The 25008-nt window shown below is 40.3% G+C and overlaps 7 protein-coding genes and 1 long non-coding RNA gene across 17 annotated transcripts in view; 2 read left to right on the top strand and 6 right to left on the bottom strand.

Moving 5' to 3' along the window:
- Positions 1–25008, bottom strand: part of LOC124344997 (verrucotoxin subunit beta-like) — a 493626-nt gene that overhangs the window by 125991 nt on the left and 342627 nt on the right. The window lies entirely within an intron of this gene.
- LOC124345827 (CUB and sushi domain-containing protein 1-like) overlaps positions 1–25008 on the bottom strand; it is a 217933-nt gene that overhangs the window by 4838 nt on the left and 188087 nt on the right. The window lies entirely within an intron of this gene.
- LOC124344966 (mucin-3A-like) overlaps positions 1–25008 on the top strand; it is a 322367-nt gene that overhangs the window by 209884 nt on the left and 87475 nt on the right. The gene's annotated exons all lie outside the window — the stretch shown is intronic.
- On the bottom strand, positions 90–2991 carry LOC124348999 (zinc metalloproteinase nas-7-like). 4 transcript variants are annotated; one of them, XM_046799463.1, is made up of 8 exons: positions 2863–2988; positions 2600–2783; positions 2399–2521; positions 2197–2320; positions 1179–1688; positions 775–1072; positions 497–690; positions 90–435 (listed from the first exon to the last, which is right to left on the bottom strand). In XM_046799463.1, exons 5-8 carry the CDS (start codon positions 1239–1241, stop codon positions 241–243), a joined length of 750 nt encoding a protein of 249 aa, XP_046655419.1. In that variant the 5' UTR covers positions 1242–1688; positions 2197–2320; positions 2399–2521; positions 2600–2783; positions 2863–2988; the 3' UTR covers positions 90–240. The 4 variants fall into 4 exon arrangements, with proteins under 4 accessions (XP_046655419.1, XP_046655427.1, XP_046655447.1 ...); XM_046799471.1 differs by having other exon boundaries at positions 2600–2769; XM_046799491.1 differs by lacking the exons at positions 90–435; positions 497–690; positions 775–1072 and having other exon boundaries at positions 1282–1688; positions 2600–2769; positions 2863–2991.
- Positions 6393–7633, bottom strand: LOC124348568. Of its 2 annotated transcripts, none has more exons than XM_046798801.1 (2): positions 7599–7633; positions 6393–7512 (listed from the first exon to the last, which is right to left on the bottom strand). In XM_046798801.1, exon 2 carries the CDS (start codon positions 7502–7504, stop codon positions 6518–6520), a length of 987 nt encoding a protein of 328 aa, XP_046654757.1. In that variant the 5' UTR covers positions 7505–7512; positions 7599–7633; the 3' UTR covers positions 6393–6517. The 2 variants fall into 2 exon arrangements, with proteins under 2 accessions (XP_046654757.1, XP_046654751.1); XM_046798795.1 differs by having other exon boundaries at positions 7595–7628.
- On the bottom strand, positions 6393–23229 carry LOC124348508. Of its 6 annotated transcripts, none has more exons than XM_046798752.1 (6): positions 23039–23229; positions 22779–22973; positions 22654–22717; positions 22449–22596; positions 21365–22391; positions 6393–6482 (listed from the first exon to the last, which is right to left on the bottom strand). In XM_046798752.1, the coding sequence occupies exon 5, from the start codon at positions 22366–22368 to the stop codon at positions 21382–21384; it is 987 nt and encodes a 328-aa protein (XP_046654708.1). In that variant the 5' UTR covers positions 22369–22391; positions 22449–22596; positions 22654–22717; positions 22779–22973; positions 23039–23229; the 3' UTR covers positions 6393–6482; positions 21365–21381. The 6 variants fall into 6 exon arrangements, with proteins under 6 accessions (XP_046654708.1, XP_046654694.1, XP_046654715.1 ...); XM_046798738.1 differs by having other exon boundaries at positions 21365–22376; positions 23039–23222; XM_046798759.1 differs by having other exon boundaries at positions 21365–22376; positions 22779–22915; positions 23039–23222.
- On the top strand, positions 14719–15674 carry LOC124350991. Its single transcript, XR_006921316.1, has 2 exons — positions 14719–14832; positions 14927–15674. It is a non-coding gene; the product is annotated as an uncharacterized LOC124350991 (long non-coding RNA).
- LOC124349071 lies at positions 18928–20192 on the bottom strand. Its single transcript, XM_046799575.1, has 4 exons — positions 19778–20192; positions 19480–19649; positions 19154–19416; positions 18928–19086 (listed from the first exon to the last, which is right to left on the bottom strand). The coding sequence occupies exons 1-4, from the start codon at positions 19922–19924 to the stop codon at positions 18989–18991; spliced, it is 678 nt and encodes a 225-aa protein (XP_046655531.1). The 5' UTR covers positions 19925–20192; the 3' UTR covers positions 18928–18988.

Below are 25008 nucleotides of genomic sequence, written 5' to 3'. Positions count from 1 at the left end.
ATTTGCCATTTCGCCCATTTCCCATTTTGTTTATTTTTCTTTCTCTGTTTTCACTTTTCAGGCTTCCAGCAGTAAAATTGATGATGCGCCCATTTTTTTGACAGTCGAATGAGATTATATATTTCTGAATTTAAATTATTTTTCCATAGCTATTAGCTACTACAAATTCACATTAAAAAAATGAATTAAAAAGCCCGGGAATTTTGACTGTCAGCCGTGAATGAACTTGCGCTGTTTGGATTAGAGCACTACCTTGAATGTCGCCTGCCATTTGGCGGGCCTCAAACGAAACGGTAGACCGGCATTATTTCTATCCGTATCGAAAACGACCGACATTTGGTTGGTCTCGACGGTCGTATATGGAGCAGGGGGGAGGGAATAACCGGTGAGATTTGCCGCTAGAATCGTCCCGGACGGAAATATTCCGTCATAAACCTTGAAAAAATACCAAACATAAATCACACTTTTCAAATCAAAAGATTGAGAATCAACTTGCATTGATTAGGTCGAATTTTTGTTCCACGACGAACGTGGTGAATGTCAGTTGTATTTTCCTGCGCGGCGGGGCCTTGATCTTGTAGAGGCTGTTGATGAACGTATCACTAGAATTGTACACTCCGTAGTCGTTGGGGAAGTTGAGAGACTGGATCGTCCCGCTCGTTGGCGTCAGCAACGTACAAGTCCCGCAAGCTGCATGCCCAATCAAAATGGAGAAAAGTGAAATGGCTGTCACAATATCGGGCGTGATTGATTATTTGACGACAATTGATTTACGTGATTCAGATATTTCGGTGAGAGCTACCGCAGTGCAGGTGACGGTACGACGTGGGGCAGTAGTCGTGGTCGTTGCTGGGTTGACTGTGGTGGTACGTCTCGGCGATGTTGTTGCTGTTGTGGTGGTTGTTGGTTGGCTGGTGGTCGTTGTCGTCGCGGTGGTTTTCTTGGGTTTTCTTGTTTTGATTGGCCGGACTGTTGTCGTCGTGACAGGAGTTGTTGTCTTTCTCACAGTGGACGTGGTTGTTGACGTTGTAGTAGGGGGTCTGGGGGGTTTGGGTTTGGGGTTTGGGGCCTCCTGTTTTGCATACATAGACGTGCATAGAAGTACGTATAGATATTCGTAGTCAAAGAGAGGCTAATAATGATTGAAACTCAAACGAGAAATAGTCAAAACAACTTACCTGGGCAGCAGCGACGGCCAAACAGACGACAGCCAAAAGGAAGACGATTGGAAGGAACTTCATTTTCTATTCGGGCGATTGTGAGGGTTTGTGAATCCAACGACGAATGGGAACGTCTTTTATACCCCCGCCGTCAGTTTTCCAATCGATTCAAACGGGGGGAAAAAGGGAGGGACGTTAGAAACAGGAGCAACTAGTCGGGATATAAACGTGGCCAATTCCAATAGGAATGGGCAACCCAATCGCGCCCACCATCAGGTCTGCATAGAGCACCTGTGTTCCAATTTATGCTGGCCAGGATTGAACCCCCACGATTCACACTGTCCTTTATCATTGCACAGGGTAGAATCCAAAAGGTCTGGGGTGCCCATTCACGTCATCAACTTTGCCCTCGTTTCAAAAAGTTTCGTTGCAAACGGATGCAGATGTTTCAATGAGGACCAGCCGGATCGGAGTCGAGGCCAAAGTTCTCGCAGGTTTTTCTGGCGAGAAATCCGCTTCGTCTATGACCTAAAAAAAACAAAACAAAAACAGGGGCAAATGACGCACGCGTCTGCTGTTTTCCGCTCTGATAATTAATTAGCTCAACTCAGCGTAGATTCATCCCCCACCCCGCACCACCCTCCCGTTTACCATGGGTTTGCGTGTGGCAAGTAAATGATTACGTTTTTAAGTTACTGCTCGAAAAAAAAAAAATACGACAGGTGTGACAGTAATCGACATAAATCGGTTACCTACAGGCGCTCACTTCAAGTCGTCGACAATCACACAATTATTCGTTTGGCATTTACATTTGTCAACACTCAAAAATGGTTAGAAAGGCCTTTTCCTATATGTTTAGGGAAATTCCGTTTTCAATTGGAATGTTACCACAGTCAAGTCAATTTTTATTTCTAATTCTACTCTCTTTAGAGTCACGATAAATAGCAACTGAAATTGTTGGAAGTGGGGACAAACCACAATTAACGGATCTCGGTCAAAATAACTAATAAACGATTCATGCGAAGCGTATACGTACCTTGTTGTATCAAGTTTGTTGATTTTGATGTAGTCCGATTGATTCGTTCGCGGGACGAAGTGGATGCAGGTGAACTTGCGATACTGCGTCATGGCGTAACCGATGGCGCATCGCGCCTTGGCATCTGAATAAACACGAGTGCATAAAACAAATTTGGATTCATAAAACGAACTGAAAACAAACAAAAGATTCGAGGCCTTACCAAATGCCGAGTCGATGACGTATGGAATTGCATTTGCTTTGGGCCATTTTTGATTAACGTAAGCGTTCTTGTTGGGTAACATGACGATGTCATTTCCCTCGGACGTGGGCAAGTCATTAGGTGCTAAAGTAAACGATCCAAATAAAATGAATTGAAAACAATTGAAAAAGGACAAAAGTGAAATCTACGACGATATACTACCTGCTTTGCCAAATGTTGGAATGCATGCAAGTTCTGCCGCAGTCAAGGGGGCTCCTAAACCTCGATCCATTTCCGGTGTTCCGACTGGAGTCCCTGTGATGACTTGGATCATCCAGCAACAAGACCAAACGAACGCCATAACCATCGCACCCGATTTCTTTGACATCATTCTGGTCGTCAATAACTTTTCTCGTCAAAATCAAATCAGAAACAAATAAAAGCCGATAAAAGACAAGACGATAATTTAAGTCGAGTTCATTTACCTGGACTGGATCGCGGAAAAAGAAAAGTGGTCAGTCGATGCAGCTTTCGTTGAATCCTGTCTCTGTATCACTGGCCGGTCCTCTTTTTATCCCGGGGGTTTTTATCTCGGGGGGAAGTGATTTCATTGCCCAGCTAGTCTTACTGACGTGTCCACATCCAGGTACACCTGTATCCACATGCACCCATGCACCTACACTCGAAAACAACGGCTGTTGTAACAACATGCGCTAATTATCAACCTGACAGTCCTTGGGGACTGTCCTATGCCAACGGTGACCCACGGTTTGCAGAGCAACTCATTCGCTTTAGCGATGGCAAACAGCTGTTGCAATACTTCCATTTCTTCCCCCTAGAAAAAAAAGATAACCAAAAATAATTCCTATTAGTTTTAGCCAGTGACGGGAAGACGAAAATCTCTTTACCTGCGCCATCTCATCTCCGTTTGGTTAGACGACTGTTCGTTCGGCAGCCCACTGGGTACTCGAAGAGTTCCTCTGTAACCGCTGGAGTAATCGCCACTTGAAGCTGTCTCAAAACTCTCAATCCGTCGGATGAGTCCGTCCTTTGTTTGATAGTTGCAGTCACGACAGTCACCAGAGGCTCGCACAAATTGGACAGAAAATCAAAAAGTTTAACTATCAAACAAAAATCGTTAGTCAATACAATTAATCAAATCAATCGATCGGAGGTGGTCATTGAGATGACAACAATTTAAACAAAATGCGACAAAATGGACAACAACTCGATTGCAAGCCTGCAAATGGTTGGCTCGTGTATTTGAATAATAGAATCGACATACACGCTAACTAGAAAGAATTAAAGAGTATTGCATCAAATTGTTATTGGATATTGAAAACTATCGCTAATTATAATTTACTAAAATAGGAAATCCGATGCCGCAGCCAAGTTTCGTTTGATTTTTCTACTAATAAGATTACGAAATAGCTAAACTCTCTAAACTCTTAGCGTTTGGCCGAGCAGACACTGAAGGGGAAGGGATTCGGGGTGCAGCTCACGACGAAAAAAGTCGCCTGAGAAGTTTTCACTTCCGTTTTGGTTTCTGCCATTCAAATAAATGACAGTCAGACCAATTTTCTTAAAAGAAAAAAAAACTAAAAAAGATTTTACCTGTTTTGAATGTCGTGAATGTAACGGAGCCCTTGTTGAACACATTGGCGAGAGAAAGAGCAGAGAAAAAGATGCGCTGTTGATGATGAAGCTGCTGCTGCTGTTGGAGTTTCGCTTCGTCTTGGTAGACACTTGGGTGAATGACTGGGCTCTTGTTCCGACTGCTCGACGAGTACATGGGGTAAGTTGAATGGAGTCCGAGGTAGAGGATCGATGGATTGCGTCCAGAGTGTGGCAACAAGGCCAAAGGTGTCACTTCCATACTTTTAATGACAGAGAAATCAAAGTTAGAAAGAAATAATTTCTTTTAAAATGTCAATAGTTACCTGAGAGTCTTGGTAGGAGCGAATTGTTTGTGGTAAAACGAGTTCCTGAAGGCCAAGTCGACGGCCTCGTCAATATCGTCGTCAAACGTCAAAATCTCGGGTCTGTCGAATTCGAAATTACGGCGGCGACGGCAAGCGGCCGTGACGTTGACCAATTTAGCGCAAATGCTCTAGACATAATAAAAATTAAAAATTAAAGAATATCGATTAAACAAAAATATTGGGTTACCTTTTCTGTTGATGTTACAGTCACCGTTGAAACGCTGGTGACAAAAGAAGTGGCGTCTTTACCGAAATCGTTTTTGATAAAAGCTTCCAACGATCCAACGAAGAGGATCCCGGCCCAGCAGACAATTAAAGTCAATGGAATTTGCATGGTGGAATTAGTTGAGCGTACAGCTGAGAGACTTGGCTTCTTCTGTGACTTACCTGTCGTCTCCTCACTCCTTTTAAACGTTTGCCACCACGTACAGAATCTAGGTAATAACAATTAGGCGGGCACGAGCGAGAATTTTTATGTTCGTCTAGTCGTCATATAGTCGACCGCTAATAGACAAATGAATCGTACTAATTTGAAGAATACCCCCCAACCGGAAGTATTATTCCTGAATGACTGACAGAACCATTAAACATCACCACAGTTTGCATATTCTTGACTGAAAACGTCTAGGAAATCCCCAAGTATTTAACGACTGCGCGGCGACTGCGCTGCTTTAGTAAGTAACGATGTCTTTATTCTATAACATTTTTCTGTTTACAAAAGACTGAAACAGTCGGCACTGCCACTGTTTGAGCGAAAATTGAGTTTCAAGACTGAGTAAAGTTTGTTACTAAGAAAAATAAATTTCATGACGGTGGAATTTTGTTGAGTATGAAATTCTCTGCACTGAAATGAGATTTAAAAATTTAATTTAATGTTATTAGAAAGAAATTCTAAAAAAATGTAGGGAATTTAGCCTCGGAATGATGTTTTCAGCTGACTGGCATTGATGACTAGTCCCCGCCTATCAGATTAAATGTAAAAGCGGAAGAGGTTAGTGACTTACTACTGCGACAACAGGAATTTTCTTACGTGGGTTTTTCCATACATTTGAAAGTACAGTTGATTTCACGCCTAGAGCTGCGAGTTCATTCACATAAGAAGATGTAGCGAACACAATTAGGCCACCTGCCTCTAGGGATAACTAACTATTCAACTAGGCTGAATTACATCACTAGCTAAAAAAGTATCAATAGTTCTTTTCAAATAAAAGTTAAACTTGAAAAGAACAATTAGTCAATTTACGGTACTATTAATGGTGAATTCTGATTGAGCAACACACTCCTTAATTAAGCGTTGAAAATATAGTAATTTTTTCACACTGTTGACCCTAGAGAAAGTACACATGAAAACGATGACGTGCACTACAAGCTTAATAGATGGAAAAGTTTTCGAAGCCCAATATAATGTAAACAAAGTCCAATGTGAATATCAAACGAAAGTATAGGTAGACCGAGGTTAAATAGCTGTTTTAAATCTCTGTTTTTGCTTAAACCCTAGGAGTGACTTACTAAATAGTAAATACCCTACCACTCTACCAGTGATTGCCTAAGATTAAAATAAAACGTTGGCGCTAATGTGATATGATCTACAAATCCTTATCTGAGAGGAGACTACTCCCGTCTTTTCATTATCCTATTTGACTTTGAAAACGTTTGAATAAGAATAAAAAGTTGAACATATTTACTTGTAGTTCAGGCAGCAATATAAGAGGCCATTTGAGAAGTAAATCGCTGTGTCTCAAATGGCTGGATAAATCCATCGGCAAAAACATCACACCTTGATGGGTTTGACTATCTGCTACCGGCAAAGAAGTGAGGATATTGTGGAAGGCCAATATTGAAATCCTTTAATAAGCTGTTAGTCCATTAGAAAGTAATTTCGATAGAACCATCCGGATAATCAGGGGATTTAGAAAAGGTCATCCGGCAACTTCAGCTAAATTAAGAACAACTGGGTCTCTCTTCTAAAATGTCAAAGAGAAAAACAAAAGTTATTTAACACATGCTAATTATGAAATGAAGAATAAGTCGAATGAAAACGGAAACATTGTTTTGTTCTTTGTTAAAAAGTCGAGGTTACAAAAAGGATTGCTGGTGCTCCAACAAAAATCAATTACTTAAAACTTAAAAGTTTACTTAGTTTAGACCAAAATGAAATTCAACATTCTCGAGTGCAGAAACCGTAGGGACGAATGTCTTCTTCACTCGGCGAGATCCAATATTCACCGACTTTGGTCTCAACTTTGTCGATTTTGATCAACGTTTTGGGGTTGACGCGATTTTGGATGACGACCTTGTAAGTTTTGCCATCCGCTTGTTTCCTCGTTTCGGCGTATTTGAACGCCACATCGATTTCGGGAGTCGAATAAATGCCGAATCCGTGTTTGAATCGCTTGCACTGGCTCAATCTGTATCCTTCCTCGGCGATGGACAGGCCGTTGTTGTACGACGTTCCGTGGTACGAGACGGGCCATTCTTCTTCGGCAGATGAGAAAGGATCGGGTCGATTGCCTTTGCCCAGCAGCCAGGTGTTGTCCTTGTACTTGCCGCCGACTTTCAAAGCGAAACGTTTCCATCCGCATGGACGAATGTAGACCAGTCCACCTCGGCTGAATGCCTTTTTGTCGACAACCGAGGTGAAATCAAAATGAAATCTTTCATCCAATAGTCCATCGGCAGACAGTAGAATTCCTGGTCCTCCTCCACGAAGTCTGAGAAGAAGATGTAAAGTGCTGTCATTCTTGATTCCGACATGATCCAATATTTCATCATCCAGCAGTTTCCTGCCAGCAAAAATCAAGCGCTGTTGGTCAAGGGGAATACCTTCCCTGCACAGAATTTTTTCCTTCACATCTTTGGCACATGCTGTGACTTTTATATTGATGTTTATGGTTTTGCCAGTCAATGTTTTCACGTGGATTAGGATTCCTTCTGAACATTCACGCTCCACCAGAGTGAGATTTGAGCTTTGAGGGATTCTCTGATTTCTTTGGCATCCTTTCAGCAACAAACTGTGGAGGTCTTTGACGTCAATGGTATCGGAAAAGCCATCTTCCTTGGAAACCACCATGTTAGGGTAGGACATGCGGTGAAGAATCGAGCTCAAAATTGACATCCCCATTTCATTATCCATTTTGCTTCCCATTCTTCACCCTTAAATTATTCAAAAAGAAATACATTTTTGATTAAAAAAATAACTACAGATATTCTTGAATTGGTTATTACCGGTTATTACTTACAAGTTGAAAGTCGAGGATGAATGTCTGAAATACGGACACACTTGGGGAAAAGGACAAAAGTTAGCACACTAAGCAGAACAGCCATGGACTACTTTATATTAAGGACGGGACTCTTCGCGTATCTCGCCGTGTTAAAGCTAGTCGGGTGGGCTATTTTCATGAAAAAATTAATAAAAAATATCAAAAATATTTGTTTTTTCGCTGATTCTAACTATGTAAATAAATCTAGGTAAAATTAACTAATCAATAAGATATTGTAATTTTACTTTCAGCAGTAAGGGTAAAAGTGGGAAACACCAGTGCCCTCTAGCAACAAAGCACCCTAAGCTCTTGCCAAATAACCTAGAAGGTAAAGGAGAGTTAGGCAGCTATGTCAGAGGAACAGAGATAAGAGAGTGGTCTCTCTTGCACGCAATGGGTATCTGCTTGTAAACTTACAAGAGCTTATGAGGTTTGGTTCCTAGATGGCACCGGTGTTTCCCATTATTTCAAATTTTCAGTAAAGAAAATTGAAATATCTCCATAAAGATAAATTTTAGGGATAGGAACATTAGGTAATTAAATAATTATTTTTTAATTCTGGTTCCGATTCACCCGAAAAAAATTTTACACGGCCGACATAGGAAATGCCGAAGAGTCCCGTCCTTAATTAAAGTAGTCCATGGAACAGCTGAGTGCTGACTGACTTTTGATTTGTCGTCTGCAATTCACGAATTGATTGATCACTCACTTGAAAAATTGCAAATGTTTTTCCAGGGCTAGGAAAAAGATCACCGTCGGCCACAAAGATTTCTGTTGACTAGTAGTAAAAAAAAAGCATTCCTAATTAAGGGCAATTCAATTTAAATTACTTGATTTTACTCACTTAATAAGTTAAACGGCAAGTCCATTCTCTGCTTCGTCGAGGAAACCCGTCAACTGGAACTAAGGATTTTTACTTCTTCTTGGGGACCAACAACCTATTCCTAATTTAGGAATAGGGTGGTCCACTACTCCACTGGTCCTAATGCCTATTTGCGTACAGCCCAAAGTTTAACATGTAAAACTTAAATTAAGTTCACCAACTTATAAATGCTGATTGGAATGGGAAGCAATCTCTTTAATTAAAAATTAAAAAAATATTCAAACAAGCATATTACTGTGTTAGTCTGTATTAACTTCTTTTATTAGCTTAATTACTAGCGAGTGACGAAACTTGCTGGTTCACTGGTGACTGAAAAGACGTTTTTATTTATCTTTCAACAAAATTTAGTGCAAAAATTAATGCGGCAGCTGCTCAAAATTTTCAAGGTTTAAATTTTGGAAACTGTATCGTTTATATTCAGTTGTTAACTTAGTTGCAAAATCAAGTATGTCAACATCTCGTCGTAACCTGCCTTGTAATAATCGTTGAACTTGCATGGACATACGAAGTAATCGTTGAACTTCCATGGACATACCTAGTAATCGTTGAAATTGCATGGGCATCCATAGCCATCGTTGAACTTGCATGGACAATGCAAAACCATATCGACAAAAAAAAGCAAAATGTTCACAATTGCTAACTAGTAAATGATACGTGATGCTCATGTTCAAACACGCCAGCGCCCTTTCAACAATTCGGTTATTCGGGAAAGCTTTCCGATTGATTTTTCTGGCATACTCCTCCAAGTTATTGACGCGACATTTCTTCTGACAGAGTTGTGAAACAGTCTTCATTTCGATTAGACTTTCCCCTCCAAATAATGTTGTGTTGCGATGAGGTGCTTCCACACCAATTGTTTTACTACAATAAAGGAAAATAATCATTCATCAGCTAAAGAAAGTATCTTATTTTCCTGGGTCGAGTTGTCAGAAATAAAACTGGATGAGTCATTAATGTATAAAAAAAGCTTACTGTTCTCCTTGCTGTATGCCAATGTAAACTGCCCAGTGGTTATATGGAAGGAAATAGAATTTCTTGCGTGGAAACTCAATCAGATCTCCCTTGGTGGCTCTCTGGACGACAGCGTCGGCTTCAACAAAGGGATTCGTGGGTGCTGCTCCCATGAACCAATTGCCAAAGACGAACGTCACGACGACTTCAAAGAATCGACGAAACATCTTTACCTTTGAAATGAATGTAATGACTATCAAAATGTGTTACACAGTTGAAGAAAAATGAATTTACTGTAATGTGAGTTGAAATGTAGTCACGAACGAAATAAAACACTTCGCCAAAGAGACTAAAAAAGACCCAGTAGTTCGTCCGCAGGCAACAATTGTAGTGTTCATTTTCTTCTTTGGTGGAGTCTGTCGAATCGCCCACTCCCCTCTGAAAACGCACAAATACATTTACCTCAGTTTTTATCTTGTCTACCAAAGAAAATGAGTTTGATAAGAAATTCCAGGCTACAATACGTTAACGAAACCAAGAAAAACACCGGAAAAACATACCCAATATCATTCGAGTGTTGGCTGGGTTTTTAGTATACTATAGCGACGTTATCATGCTGGTGGTTAACCACGGCTCATGTCGGTATGAACTCAGCAGTGTCGGTTCGTCACGAACCTAGTGTGTTGAAATAGATTAAAATTAAATGATATTGCGAGTACAAGTCAAGAGGCTGGCTAGCTACTTGCTTCATAACGAGTCACTACTGCGATCGAGTTTGGGACCAAATATTTGTCTGCACCAATTTGTTTGCACAAAACCGACCACACCTGTTGATAGTTGAATTGCCAAAAATGGACAACGGCGGATATTCGCTAATTGGAATATGCGGGGGTAAGTCAAAGCCCAAACTATTCTTTGTGCCCGAGGCTGAAGAAAACCCCGAAAAGGATTACGAAATATCTGAGTATTTGCTATTTCGTTATTTATTGAATGATGCAATACACAAATTGTTTGAAGACGTCAAAATCATTTTCGGAATGTCGACAACCCTAAACGAAATTGACTTGGCGTCTAAAATTACAGAAGTCGAAACATACAAATGGCTTCCTGATATTGGTTCGAATGAAAAGGACAACAACTTCGTCGTATTCCAGACCAACAGTCAAAAGAATGGAGAGATCTGGTGGTCGCTGGATAAGAATGGTGAATGTGTCGTCATTCAAAAATCCCGCGAAAAAGGCGCCGTCAAAAACAAGTTCAAAGGCAAAAATCGAAATCGAGTTAAATCGATCGCCCAAGGATTAAAAGGAAAAGGTTCGATTAAAGACCTCTTTGTAACATTGTGGATTCACATGATTGTAGATGTCAAATGCCAAAGTTTCTTGTCCAGCTGCGAGTCATTGATTCCCTTGGTTATGAAAAAACTCACCGAAATCCATTACGAATACCCCCAAAATTATTTCACTTATTCGGCTCTTTCGGCTGAAGAGCTCGTACCCGAAATGGCCGAAATCATCGACTTCTTCACCAACGTTTCCGAGTGGCACCCACTGCTGTGCCTCACCTATTTGGGAGATATTCCTCAGTTCGACCAAGTACTGGAAAAAGGTTTTTTTTTCGGTTTTTTTAAAAGCAACATTAACGGCATTTACAGCAAATCGACTCTGCTCAATTCGGCCATTTTCTTCTCCAAAACGGAAATGGTTCGACACCTTTTGGAGAAGAAAAAAGCCAACGCCAGAAAATGCGACGCCAAAGGAAGAAATGCCCTTCACATGGCGGCCCTGTTCACTGAAAAAGAAGAAATCATTAATTTAATTTTCAGTTATAAAATGGAAATAAACGCTCGCGACAAATCAGGGATGACTGCTCTCCATTACGCCATCATGGCGTCCAATTTCACAGTTGCCAAACAACTGATACGTCACGACGCTGATATCAAAATACTGGATCCAACCGACCATTCGCCCCTTCACTTGGCAGCCCATTACGCAAAAGACACCAAGATTCTCAAGCTACTCCTGACTAAAGTTGGCATAGACGAGTGTGATTCAACTGGAATAACTGCCCTGCACAGCGCCGCCATCGCCTCCAACGTCGCATCCGCCCGCTACCTGATCGAAAGAGGTGCAGACATGAATCGTCGTGACAAACGCGGCCGAACTCCGATTCACGTCGCCGCCTCTTTCGCAAAGGACATGGATTTCTTCGACATTTTTCTGGCTAATGACAAGGCGGATCTCGAATGCTGCGACGACCGCAAACTAACCGTCCTCGACTACGCCAAGATTAACCAGCACGGCTTGGCCAAGAAAATTGTCAGTCGCATTGAAGAGAAAATCAAAGGTAATCAATCGTTGCACAAACGTGGTAGTAAGTTTCGACGGCACTTGGCGGCACCTAATGTCAAAGTAAAGTCTCTTGCTAATTTAGGCCTAATGTCTGCGCGGGTGGCAAATGTGTTTAAATTGTTTGTTTGCGTTGCGGCAACACTTTGTTTTACTTTGAAATATGATGACATTATCATCAAATCAGAAATTGTACGTCTCATCGCAAGGCTTGCAATTTTTGTCGAGCAGTCAAAGCAAAAATTTGTCTTTAAAACGAATGCCAACCAACGCTCAAGTTGGTCTGATTACATTTTCAAGACCATTCCATACAACGGGTTCTCTGATAATCCATATTCAATGACCATCAAAGATGAATTAAATAGTGACGATGGAACGTCAAAAATGATCGGCGAATGGCTGGTGGGCTACTTTTATGATCATACCAACACCATCATTGGATGGCTATTAACACAAGAATGTGGCTTGCTTGTGATGTGCGTTGCAGCGTGTTTTGTAATGTTTCAATTGAAATTTAATTTCAATGGCAAAGGTTTGTATGGTGGAAAGTACAAGAAAATGTTGCTCTTCGTGCCCGACGCTGATAACAAACTTAAGGAGAAACTTAAAATATCGGAAGCTGCGCTCTTTCAATTTTTACTCAACGAAGAAAATCTGGAACAACTTGATGAAGCTGAAGCTGAAACATCTCGGATGCTGGGAATTTTAAAAGACATAAACAAGAATGCAAAAATCACTGAATTCGAAACCCACCAAAGCAGCATGGGCTCAGCGACAAATACAACAAAAGCATTTCACGCGTTCATCGTCTTCAAAACGACAAGTGAATCAGAGGGAGACTATTGGTACTCTTTAGAAAAGGGCCTAGACTACATCGTCTTGCAACGATCCGGCTACAAAGACGACGTCAAGAACAAGTTGGAAGGCGATGAGCGAAAGCAAGTGAAACTCATTAAAAAAGGTTTCAAAGGAAAAGGTTATTCAATCAAGGATCTGTTTGCAATACTTTTGACTCATAAAGTCATTCAAAAACTCTACGATGATATCGAATCTTCCAACTGTCAGTCCTTTGTCTCTTGCAAACAAATGACTGCTGAAAAGGGTTACAAATACCTCGCATCTTATGAAAGGACATGCAATAACCGATACACCCAAAATTTGCAACTCATAAATTCCTTAACGGGTGTGACCGGGTGGCCCCCTTTATTCATTTTCGTTTATTTGGGAAACACTTATGGTTTTGATAAAGTGATGAGGAATGGCAAGTACGACATCAACGCCCTCCACGGGGGAATGACTCCGCTCCAATTTGCGATTAGGTTGGATAAAACCAACATGGTCAAACATCTTCTAAAAGATCCAATCAATGCCGATCCAACAACGCGCGACAGTAAATTCGGGTGGAATGCACTTCACGTGGCAGTAACGTACACATTGAAAACAGAGATCATTGATTTGCTCCTAGCTCATCCCAAAGTCAAAGTTGACGTTGTAGACGGAGATGGACGAACTGCTCTCCATTTGGCCGCTTTGGCATCCAACGTCATCGCTGTTCAAAAATTATTAGAAAAAGGAGCCAATCCCAGCGTTTTGAACAAAGAAGGTTGGTCCCCTCTTCACGTGGCAGCTTATTACGGAAGGAAAACAAAGATAATCGATCTCATCCTTCAAGCTCAAAAGGCCAAGCCAAACCACGTTGACGACGACAGAAGTGTAAATGGAAGTACTGCACTTCATTACGCCGCCGCCTCATCCAATGAAATCATTGCCCAACATTTGATCAACAAGGGCGCAGACCTCCATTCTCGAGACAACAATGACTTTACTCCACTTCACTTTGCTGCAGTCGGTGCAAAGGACATGCAAATCATCGACTTATTATTATCAAAAATAAAAGATGACGACATGAACCAGTACAGAAACGATGACAAACTTTTATATCACGCCTACAGCAATAAGAACTTACTAGGAGCGGAAATTGCTGCTCGGTTGAAGGCAATCAACAGGATACAAAAACCTCAAAGTTGGGCTGACAACATAATTGAGATATCCCGCCGTGCTGTCGTCAAGCTTCCTGCCAAGCTTTTATTTGAGTTCGTCAAGAAAGTCACAAATTCTTCCTCTTCTTATTTCACGCTATTGGATCGCCTCCAAATAGAGAACGCAAAGAATGACCAAGAAATTGATGACATTCTGAAAGAAGGAAAATTCGACATCAACAGCCGCGATCAAAATGGAGACACTCCTCTTTTTTGGGCAATACGCGAAAACAACGTGAAAAAGGTTGGACTTTTGCTGAATAGAGGTGCCGATCCTACCAAACTGAACAACGAAGGCCTCACTCCGATTCAAGTGGCAGCGACACAAGAAAAGGATTTCAAAATTCTCGACTTACTTCTGGCAAACGACAAAGTCGACAACGATGACGTACTTCTGGCAACCGGAAAAGTCGACATCAATGACGGTGGCAAATCTGGATATACTGTCCTGCATTGGGCAGTGGCAACATCCAACGTGGATGCCGTTCGCTTCCTCTTATCAAAAGGAGCTAAACCGAATGTTGCTGACCGAAATGGAGCCACTCCACTTCATGTGGCGGCCTATTGTGCAGACACAACCGACGTTATCGGCCTGATCCTGGAAACGAAAAAAGTCGACATTAATAGACGTGACAAAGATGGCCAAACGGCTCTTCATTATGCAGTAAGAGGCAAGAGAGTGGATAATGTTGGCTACTTGCTGGAAAACGGAGCCGACCGCACCATACGCGACGAGAATGGCCTCACTCCATACCGAGTGTCATCAACGGCATTCAATCAAGAACCGAAAATTCTCGACTTACTTCTGTCAAATGAAAAAAAATCTGAGATTGACGAAAGGGACAACGCAGAAAACTTGGGCATCGTCGGTCGAACTACCGCCGAGTCAGAAAGACGTGGCCAATGTCGACTCCTTGGACAACAGTGGAGTACAGCAACATATCCAGGGGCAAAGTGAAGAAATGTCCAGTCCTTTGCAAGACGCCACGCAAGTAATAAGAAATTCAAACTCAGGCGTGCAGAGCTCAACAGATTAGAATAACTAAATCATTTTCTTTTTATTTCCAGTCCATCCCTGGTATATAGATCGGCAAACCCTGCGACGAATCCAAGTTGAAATCCCCTTAGGAGGCGTTCGACGGTCAGCATTCACAATATTAAATACTAAATAAATGTGCAGTAAATAACAAATGCAGAACGCTTTATACTTTTACACTTAAAATTAAATTTCAGCTTAAATCCATACCGTCACAGCAGTGTAATTCGCCTGCCAATTGTATGTTGTTGTGGTGTTGGGTTCATTACTTGATTCGGCTTGAGATATTACTTTATTAGCTTCGAATATTACTTTAGCCAGCTTCAAAATGGGACAGATAGACAAATGGAAAAGTAATTTTTTCATATTACACTGTTTAATTTAAATATACCATAACATAGCTGTTTTAAACGTTAAATTTCTTAATCATTTTAGCTGTTGATTTTATCTTTTTAATCGCTTCATCTTCTTTTCCAACGGACAGTGATCAGCGACTAACTCCTTGGCAATCAAATAGTCAACAAACGGTCGTAATCTCCCTTTGAGTTAACACATGCAAAAACGATGCACACAATTGAAATTTCCGAGTTATTGAAATTGTTATCTCAATTGCGACAACCGAAGGCAATAATGCCATGGTTTATACGCAAAACGGAACGCAAAGGGACTGAGTGAGAAAATGTTTGGCAGATTACATCAAAAAGAAAAATCAGCAATAAAAATTTAAAAAAATTTGAATTTTACAACGACAAACCCTAATGCTGAATTAAGCAATAAAATCAAGCACCGCTTGCGAAATAAAGAAAGTAAACGTAAAATCACCAGGAAACGTTAAATACCCCAAACAATAAGAAACGTTAAGCGAAGGCAAAATTCGATTTAACCTACTATTCACACCAATAGTGATAGCATTAAGCAAATTAAGCTGTTTTGTCAAATAGACGGCTACAGCCAAAGCCTCGTTTTATATTCTTCCTTTAACATTTCAATATTGCAGTTTAATCAGCTCTTGAATTTGCATTGTTGACACATGTAACACGACATTACCTGCACCCACATAATAAATGGTTTCATAAATTCCACCTTCTTTATCTGTCAAAGTTAGTCAAAAACCCATTCAGTTCAAATTGGCATATGTTCAATTACACAGTTACCCAACGCTTCAAAACCAGATCTTTATTATAACGATCTTTTAATTCCATATTGGGAAGGCTGAGTAATCCTCCGAGGGATTCCGGATTCGTGTTTAAAGTATCGAAACGTCGATAGAAAGTGGTGTCAAAATGGAGACAAGTATACTAGGGCAACGCATATCATAAGTCAGATTAGCGTAAGCACGGGGATTTATTTATGCTGTCGTCTAACGCAACCCCGATGTGGCTTGAAAAAACGGTTGGTACACAAGGTTAAAAGGTTGGCACGCTGGGAATAATGTCGTAACCAAAGAAATAAAGAGGCGCATGCTACATGAAATGCAACAGCGTTCACGTTAGTAAAGATTATCAATCCAACAAACAAGTCAAAATACACTTTTACACAATAGACTTGCCCGTCAAGTAAACATTTCGACATTAGATTCTCAAGAAACGATAAATATTAAATAACGTTTACGCGTTCAAAGGTGTAAAGTGTATCGACCGAAGCCCAAGGAAGGGACTGAATTTTATACGACTGGACACTTGAGAAAAGAGAAAGAAAAATATAAAATCATTAACGATAACGATATCACTAGACAAAGAAAAGTGCCTAATGTGCAACAGTCAAACCATATTATGTAACGGTTTTTGAGATTATCTGTTCGCGAGTGCCTTTTACTTTCACCACTAACGTCATTAACTCATCAATGCCTATTAGATATAGCCAATGCCGTATTTCTTTGGGCAAGTCGGAAACTAGTAACATGATTATCATCACGTTACATATTCTTTTCTAGGTTGGTGTTGACTTAATGAAGTCGGAAACTCAGTGGATGCTGTGTTAGTTGTATCAAAATTAGTTTGAAAAAATTAATTAAAAATTTAAATTTTAAATTTTAAAAATTTATTAATTGTTTAATGTTTTATCGATATCAAAAAGATGTTGGAATGAAAATAATTCTATACAGTCAATTTCATACCGGAATCAAAATTTGGAGCAACTGCGAGACACGCAATCCTTCCTGGAGGTGAGAAATCGCCGCACTATCGACTACGGCGCATTTCGTACCAAACTCTTGAGCTGACAGCAGCCACGGACGGATGGCAAGAGTTGAAAGAGAAATTGAAATATTTTTTTCTAAACACGACCGCATTAACAAATTCTATGCAATTCCAAGAAATCCAGTAAAAAGGAAATTAAACTAAAACGCCACAATGACAACATTTAGATGACAAATATTACTTGAATAACGCATCTTCAAAATGGGAGGGATAGACGCATGAAAGTTAATTTTTTTTCAAATTACATTACTGTTTAATTTAAATATCCGATTACTAAGCTATTCAAAATGCGGTCAAATTTTCTAATCATTTTATATTGTTGATCGCTGGTCGCTCCAACTTCTTTGCCAACGGACAGCGATCAACTCTTCGGCAATCAAATAGTCAAACTCAACAAACGGCCAAACGGCCGTCATCCCCTTTGAGTTACCCAAGCAAAGACGATGCAAAGTTCAATTGCATTTTCCGAGTTATGGAAATTATTACCATACGACAACCAAGGAAAAAATGCCATGAATTGCACAAAACGGAACGCAAATGGACTGAAATGGAAAACATGAACCCAATTGCATCAAAACGAAAATTCGTCCGTTATGCAACTGCCATCAGCAGCTAACCAAATTCGACGTGATAGTGTTGAAAGATGGTGTAACTACTGATACCAAGCAAGCAAGAGAAATGAAACTATGCGCCCAGATCAAAGCTGCGAAAAGGTTAACACAACCAATAGCATACGCCATCTGATAAGTGATAATGATTGATTACTGATAGTGGGACTAATATAGTGGGACACGACTAATTTAACATAAGGAGACGCTTGGGGGAAAGGAGGAAAAAAATCTCTTACTTGCATCTCGTTTTCACTTGGTCCGACGATTGTCCGTTCTGCGTATTGCTGTCCATCGGCATTTGGATTTGCAAATGAGAAGAGTTCCTCAGATGCCAGACGAAATCATCAACCCGCCATGTGTAGGCTACAGCTGTTTCAATCCACACTGTAAATCACTTTGTGCTTTGTTTGCTATGGATCCGCCGATTGCACGTCCGTCATGAGGAAGATATGTCAGAGCGGAAGAAAATTAAAATCTACTCCTGATCTTAACTGAGAATCATCTCTCACCTGGAAACAAGATGCTCACGTTCACCTCATCAATTTTTTTCTTCACTTGTGGGGCGAATTGAAGTCCTCTGGCTGACACCGTTTCAATCAATCATCAATCAACTGGAAATTAAGAAGAACAGAGAAAATAACATGGTCACTGAGAACACAGGAGAAAAGAAAAAACCAACGTCACCACAAAATGATGAACAGCATCTGCTGCACTCCATACCGATAAGTCGAACGATTTTGTGACAACAGACAACGCCCACAACCATTCACCGGAAGAAAACGAAAGGAATGGTAAGCAAATCGTCGGCCATCATCAAATTTCATCTCTCTACCTCCTTGGCACCTGTCAATCGTCCCTTCCCTTTCCAATCGTTACGTGAAATTTAAAATCCATGAAAGGCCGACAAAAGTAAAGGCGTTTACCCAAGGCTTCGACGGACGGGGGAGGAAAAGGAACATGTCTAAATAATAAGGAACAGAAATTCGTCAAATAGTGCTGCAATCAGAGTTTACGAAATCCAATCAATTTGTCGGAGAAGGTTATTTAGATAATTCAAATGGATAACAGCTCCAGGTTATAGGTCTGAAAATATTAGGATCGTGTATTTGAAATAATGGAAATGGCAAATACATCCCAACTACACCCAATTTAAAAAAGTAATGCCATTACCAAATTGTTACTAGATATTTTAAAATTTAAAACTATCGATAAATATTAAATAACTAACTAAAACGAATTTCGTGATTAGTTTAAAAACGCAGCCAAGGCTGTTCTAATAAGATTACTTAAATAAGCTAAACTTTTAGCGTTTGGCCGAGCAGACACTGAAGGGGAAGGGATTCGGGGTGCAGCTCACGACGAAAAAAGTCGCCTGAGAAGTTTTCACTTCCGTTTTGGTTTCTGTCATTCAAATAAATGACAGTCAGACCAATTTTCTTAAAAGAAAAAAAACTAAAAAAGATTTTACCTGTTTTGAATGTCGTGAATGTCACGGTGACCTTGTTGAACACATTGGCGAGAGAAAGAGCAGAGAAAAAGATGCGCTGCTGATTCTGAAGCTGCTGCTGCTGTTGTAGTTTCGCTTCGTCTTGGTAGACACTTGGGTGAATGACTGGGCTCTTGTTCCGACTGCTCGACGAGTACATGGGGTAAGTTGAATGGAGTCCGAGGTAGAGGATCGATGGATTGCGTCCAGAGTGTGGCAACACAACCAAAGGTGTCACTTCCATACTTTTAATGAAAAAGAAATCAAAGTTAGAAAGAAATAATTTCATTCAAAATGTCAATTTTTACCTGAGAGTCTTGGTAGGAGCGAATTGTTTGTGGTAAAACGAGTTCCTGAAGGCCAAGTCTACGGCCTCGTCAATGTCGTCGTCAAATGTCAAAATCTCGGGTCTGTCGAATTCGAAATTACGGCGGCGACGGCAAGCGGCGGTAACGTTGACCAATTTAGCACAAATGCTCTAGACATAATTAAAGTTAAAAGAATGTTAATTTAACAAAAAGATAATACAAAAAAAATTAAAAAATAAATAAGACATAATCAAAATTAAAATAAAAGAATATCGATTAAACAAAAAAATTGAGTTACCTTTTCTGTTGATGTTACAGTCACCGTTGATACGCTGGTGACAAAAGAAGTGGCGTCTTTACCGAAATCTTTTTTGAAAAAAGCTTCCACCGATCCAATGAAGAGGATTCCTGCCCAGCAGACAATTAAAGTCAATGGAATTTGCATGGCGGAATAAGTTGAGCGTACAACTGAGAGACTTGGCTTCTTCTGTGACTTACCTGTCGTCTCCTCACTCCAATTATACGTTTGCCACCACGTACAGAATCTAGGCAATAACAATTAGGAGGGCACGAGCGAGAATTGTTAAATAGTCGACCGCTAGTAAACAAACGAAATGGACTAATTTGAAGGATGCCCCCCGACCGGAAGTATTATTCCTGAATGACTGACGGAACTAAAACATCACCACAGTTTGCAAGTTCTCGACTGAAAACGTCTAGGAAATCCCCAAGTATTAAACGACTGCGCTGCTATAGTATTAACGATGTCTTTACTTATTACAATTTTCTGTTTACAAAATACTGAAACAGTCGGCACTGCCAGTGACTTACTGCGACAACAGGAATTTTCTTACGTGGGTTGTTCCATACATTTAAAAGTACAGTTGATTTCACGCCTAGAGCTGCGAGTTCATTCACATAAGAAAATGTAACAAACACAATTAGGCCACCAGTCTCTAGGGATAACTAGTCAACTAGACTGAATAACACCAATAGCTATATTCTAAAGCACCAATAGTTCTATTCAAATAAAAGTTGAAATAAAAAAACATGACTTTAATACATTTAGTCAATACGGTAATATTAATGGTAAATACTGAATTCTGACTTAGCAACAACCTCCTTAATTCAGTGTTGAAAATTTAATAATTTTTTTGCACTAATGACCATTGAAAAAGTACGTTAATACCATGAAGAGCACTACGATAAGCTTAATAGGTGGAAAAGTTTTTGAGGCCAAAAAATGTTAAGAAAGTTGTCCAAATGAAAGTATAGGCAAACTGAGGTTAAAAAGCTGTTTTAAATCTCTGCTATTTCAGCTTAAATTCTGTGAGTGATTTACTAAATATACTACCAGTCTATGCCTAATCTTAAAATGAAACGTTAGCGCTAATGTGATATGATCTACAAATCCTTATCTGAGAGGAGACTACTCCCGTCTTTGCAGTATCCTATTTGACCTTGAAAAATTTAGAATAAAAATAAAAAGTTGAACATATTTACTTGTAGGTACACAGGCAGTACGATGTCGGTGTGAGGCCTTGATGGGTTTGACTATCTGCTATCGGCAAAGAAGTGAAGAAATTGTGGAAGGCCAATATTTAAATCCTTTAATAAGCTGTTTTAGTCCATTAGAAAGTAATTTCGATAGAGCCCTTCCATCCGGATAATCAGGGGATTTAGAAAAGGTCATCCGGCAACTTCAGCTAAATTAAGAACAACTGGGTCTCTCTTCTAAAATGTCAAAGAGAAAAACAAAAGTTATTTAACACATGCTAATTATGAAATGAAGAATAAGTCGAATGAAAACGGAAACATTGTTTTGTTCTTATTTTACAAGTCGAGGTTACAAAAAGGGTTGCTGATGCACCAACAAAAAATGCACCAAAACGAAATTGAAATTCAACATTCTCGAGTGCAGAAACCGTAGGGACGAATGTCTTCTTCGCTCGGCGAGATCCAATATTCACCGACTTCGGTTTCAACTTTGTCGATTTTGATCAACGTCTTGGGGTTGACGCGATTTTGAATGACGACCTTGTACGTTTTGCCATCCGCTTGTTTCCTCGTTTCGGCGTATTTGAACGCCACATCGATTTCGGGAGTCGAATAAATGCCAAATCCGTGTTTGAATCGCTTGCACTGGCTCAATCTGTATCCTTCTTCGGCGATGGACAGGCCGTTGTTGTACGACGTTCCATGGTACGAGACGGGCCATTCTTCTTCTGCAGATGAGAAAGGATCGGGTCGTTTGCCTTTGCCCAGCAGCCAGGTGTTGTCCTTGTACTTGCCACCGACTTTCAAGGCGAAACGTTTCCATCCGCATGGACGAATGTAGACCAGACCACCTCGGCTGTATGCCTTTTTGTCGACAACTGAGGTGAAATCAAAATGAAATTTTTCATCCAATAATCCATCGGCAGACAGTAGAATTCCTGGTCCTCCTCCACGAAGGCTGAGAACAAGATGTAAAGTGCTGTCATTCGTAATTCCAAAATCAACTAATATGTCTTGATCTTCCAGTTGTCTGCCTGCAAAAATCAAGCGCTGTTTTTCAAGGGCAATACCTTCCTTGCACAGAACTTTTTCCTTCACATCTTTGGCACGTGCTGTGACCTTTATTTTGAAGGAAATGGTTTTGCCAGTCAATGTTTTCACGAGGATAAGGATTTCTTCTGAACATCCACGCTCCACCAGAGTGAGCTTTGAGCTTTCAGGGATTCTATGATTTGTTTGGCATCCTTTCAGCAACAAACTGTGAAGGTCTTTGACGTCAATGGTTCCAGAAAATCCATCTTCCTTGGAAACCACCATGTTAGGGTAGGACATGCGGTGAAGAATCGAGCTCAAAATTGACATCCCCATTTCATTATCCATTTTGCTTCCCATTCTTCACCCTTAAATCGTACAAACTTGAATAAATTTTTTATAACATCATTACTGGTTTTCGTGAATTGGTTTTTACTTACAAGTTGAAAGTAGAAGATGAAAAGATGAAACTCTGAAAGACGGTGACACACGTGGGGAAAAGGACAGCGATGAGCAGACGATTTGTCGTCTGCAATTGACGAATTGATCTCCCAATGGAATCGATAATCGCTGCACTCCTGCACAGCGCTGCGATACGTTATTATTTTATTAACGTTAATTCAATTTAACTTTTAAATGATATACTTGCTAATATGTTCCCAGGGCCAAGAAAAAGAACGTGCAGTCGGCCCCAAGAGATTCCTGTTGACTAGCAGTAAAAAAACGCATTTTTAAAGGGCAATTCAATTTAAAAATTACTAATTACTCACTGTAAGTTAAACGGGAAGTTTAACCTGCTTCGTCCTCGTGAGGAAACCCATGAACTGGAACTAATAAGATTTTTCTTTCTTCTTCGGAACCACCCTATTCCAAATGCCTAATAATGCAGTCCAAAGTCTAACCAAAACTAAATTAAAGTCATCAACTTGTTAATGCTGAATCGGAATCAAACTCCGAATCAATCTCTATAAAATAAATTGAAAAAATATTTAGAAAGAGTATGTCAGTCTGTATGTAATTCTTTTCGTACTGGCGACTGACGATTTGATGAAACTTGCTGGTTCACTGGTGATCACCTTGACGCGTTCATACACCCTAATTGACAAGCAAGCTCACAAACATGCTCTCGTTTTTTTGTGTTAACTGTTAATGGCCGTGAATTGAATACTGAAACTCAAGTTGAATAGCACTAGCAGCTAGCAGACGATCTGATACCGGATGTCACGTGACGAACTCAAAGCCATCTGACGGTAAAAAAGACAATCGCCAATTTAAAAAAAAAAAAAATTAACGAAACAAACGTGAAAGACATAGTTTATCTTATAATAGACAAGTTATCAATTGTAACTTGTAACTGAAAAAAAGGGGAAAATAAAGCCAACAGTTTGAGGATTTGGCACTGAAGTTATGAAACCCAACAAACGAGAACACGACTGGCGTAGCGCCGTCAATTTTTTCAAAAATATTTCAAGTTTGAACAGAAAGGGAAACGAGGAAAGGAACGTACACAACGAATTTCAAATACCAAGCCACTTGTCCAACAAAACGTAAAGAGAGGCATCAATAAGGGTAAAGGTGGCGGCGAGCAAACGACTGCACAGTTGCAGGAGTTGACTGTACATCAATTTCGTTCAAACTTATAACGCGGGCACACAAGCAGCTGAGAGGTAGAACGACAGATTGGTGAACAGGAATAGTGGCTAATTCGGGAGACATGTCATTTAGATCCCACAAACCCTTTTCCCAAACAGTGTCAACGGTATTTCCATAGTCGATCATCCTGACTTGAACTTTTCTACGACGAACAATGCTGCTGTCAAGACGCATACGAGACCATCCTTCCTTGGCGTTGTATCCTAAGTAAAGCCCATCAACGGTGACTTCTGAGGCTGGTGGGCGCTTGAGTCCCGCAATGAAAATCAAGCCGTCCATCACTGATGCCTTGGTGCGATACGCAATGCAGGGGTCTTCAATCAAAGGATCTTCTGGCACGTTTGGTTCATTATCCTGAATAATCATAACGATATTGAATTGATTTTGAATTAAAATGAATGTGATCAATACGAACCGTGAGTGGAATCATCCGCACACTCTTCGCTACTTGGAGTAGGATAAATTCATTCAAGTTTATGACAGGAGGTTTGAAAAAAACAACCGACAATTTTGGCTTCCGAGTGACGATGGATGCGATCAGACGTTTATCAAGAAGGTGCCTAGAAAATTTAAATCCACAAATTTATAGTTTATGACCAAAAGAATTTTCCACTTTGTTTCATTACTCTCTAACAGTATCAGCGGCAACTTTATTTAAAACGAAAGTCAAGAATTCCAAGCCATAGAGAACACATCGAGTGGCTTGGCAAGGAAAGATGCCAAAACGACACTCGAGTGGGTAAACAGCTGAGGGTGAAACAGTTTTAAAGTAGCCACCATCCACCATTTCAAAATTTGCCTATACAGAAAGATAATTTTGAAATTGATTTCTCCAGAATTGTGTAAATGTGAATACAACTTACGTCGCCCGTTTCATCAAATTCAGAAAACAACGCCCGAGCCCACAATTCATTCGTTTTCACAGCGTAGAGGCGATCCTTTTCAAGGGTTTCAACTGGTTTCAACTGATCCTCGTTTTCTCGGTAAAAATTGTGCATGTCATCCATTGTTTCACACCACAGCTCGTCTATAACCGGATTCGGTGCCAATCGACAAAATGATACCTTAAATTGACAATGATTAGAACCAACGCTTCGTTGTAATTTGTATAACTTGGTTGCACTTTATTATACCTCGTTTCCAGTGCGAATGGAAAGAACGTAAGCGCCAAATACGTCCTCATCAGTGTGTTGGAGTCGAACTGGGCGACACACAGCAGGTTCTTTGCCAGTAAGAGTAGAGTATTTTGGAGCTTTAGCAAGTTTACGTTTGATGTTTCTGTATTCCATTTTGTAGAGCGCCAGTGAAATGTGGGCTGCAACTGTTGAAAAGAGCTTAATCAAATGT

This window comes from Daphnia pulicaria, chromosome 1 (genome assembly GCF_021234035.1).
Source record: "Daphnia pulicaria isolate SC F1-1A chromosome 1, SC_F0-13Bv2, whole genome shotgun sequence".
Lineage (NCBI taxonomy): Eukaryota > Metazoa > Arthropoda > Branchiopoda > Diplostraca > Daphniidae > Daphnia > Daphnia pulicaria.
Note: the sequence above shows the minus strand (reverse complement) of the source record. Positions and strands in the feature narration are given on the sequence as shown.

Excerpts from the sequence above, each read along its gene's own strand:
- LOC124348999 (XM_046799463.1), bottom strand. The coding sequence starts at position 1,241 with ATGAAGTTCCTTCCAATCGTCTTCCTTTTGGCTGTCGTCTGTTTGGCC. Across the intron at positions 691-774 it reads CACCGAAATATCTGAATCAC|CTTGCGGGACTTGTACGTTG; the intron begins GTAAATCAATTG and ends TTGGGCATGCAG. Across the intron at positions 436-496 it reads AAAAATTCGACCTAATCAAT|GTTTATGACGGAATATTTCC; the intron begins GCAAGTTGATTC and ends TATTTTTTCAAG.
- LOC124348568 (XM_046798801.1), bottom strand. The coding sequence starts at position 7,504 with ATGGGAAGCAAAATGGATAATGAAATGGGGATGTCAATTTTGAGCTCG.
- LOC124349071 (XM_046799575.1), bottom strand. The coding sequence starts at position 19,924 with ATGCAAATTCCATTGACTTTAATTGTCTGCTGGGCAGGAATCCTCTTC. Across the intron at positions 19,650-19,777 it reads CTGTAACATCAACAGAAAAG|AGCATTTGTGCTAAATTGGT; the intron begins GTAACTCAATTT and ends AATTATGTCTAG. Across the intron at positions 19,417-19,479 it reads GCTCCTACCAAGACTCTCAG|TATGGAAGTGACACCTTTGG; the intron begins GTAAAAATTGAC and ends TTTCATTAAAAG.
- LOC124348508 (XM_046798752.1), bottom strand. The coding sequence starts at position 22,368 with ATGGGAAGCAAAATGGATAATGAAATGGGGATGTCAATTTTGAGCTCG.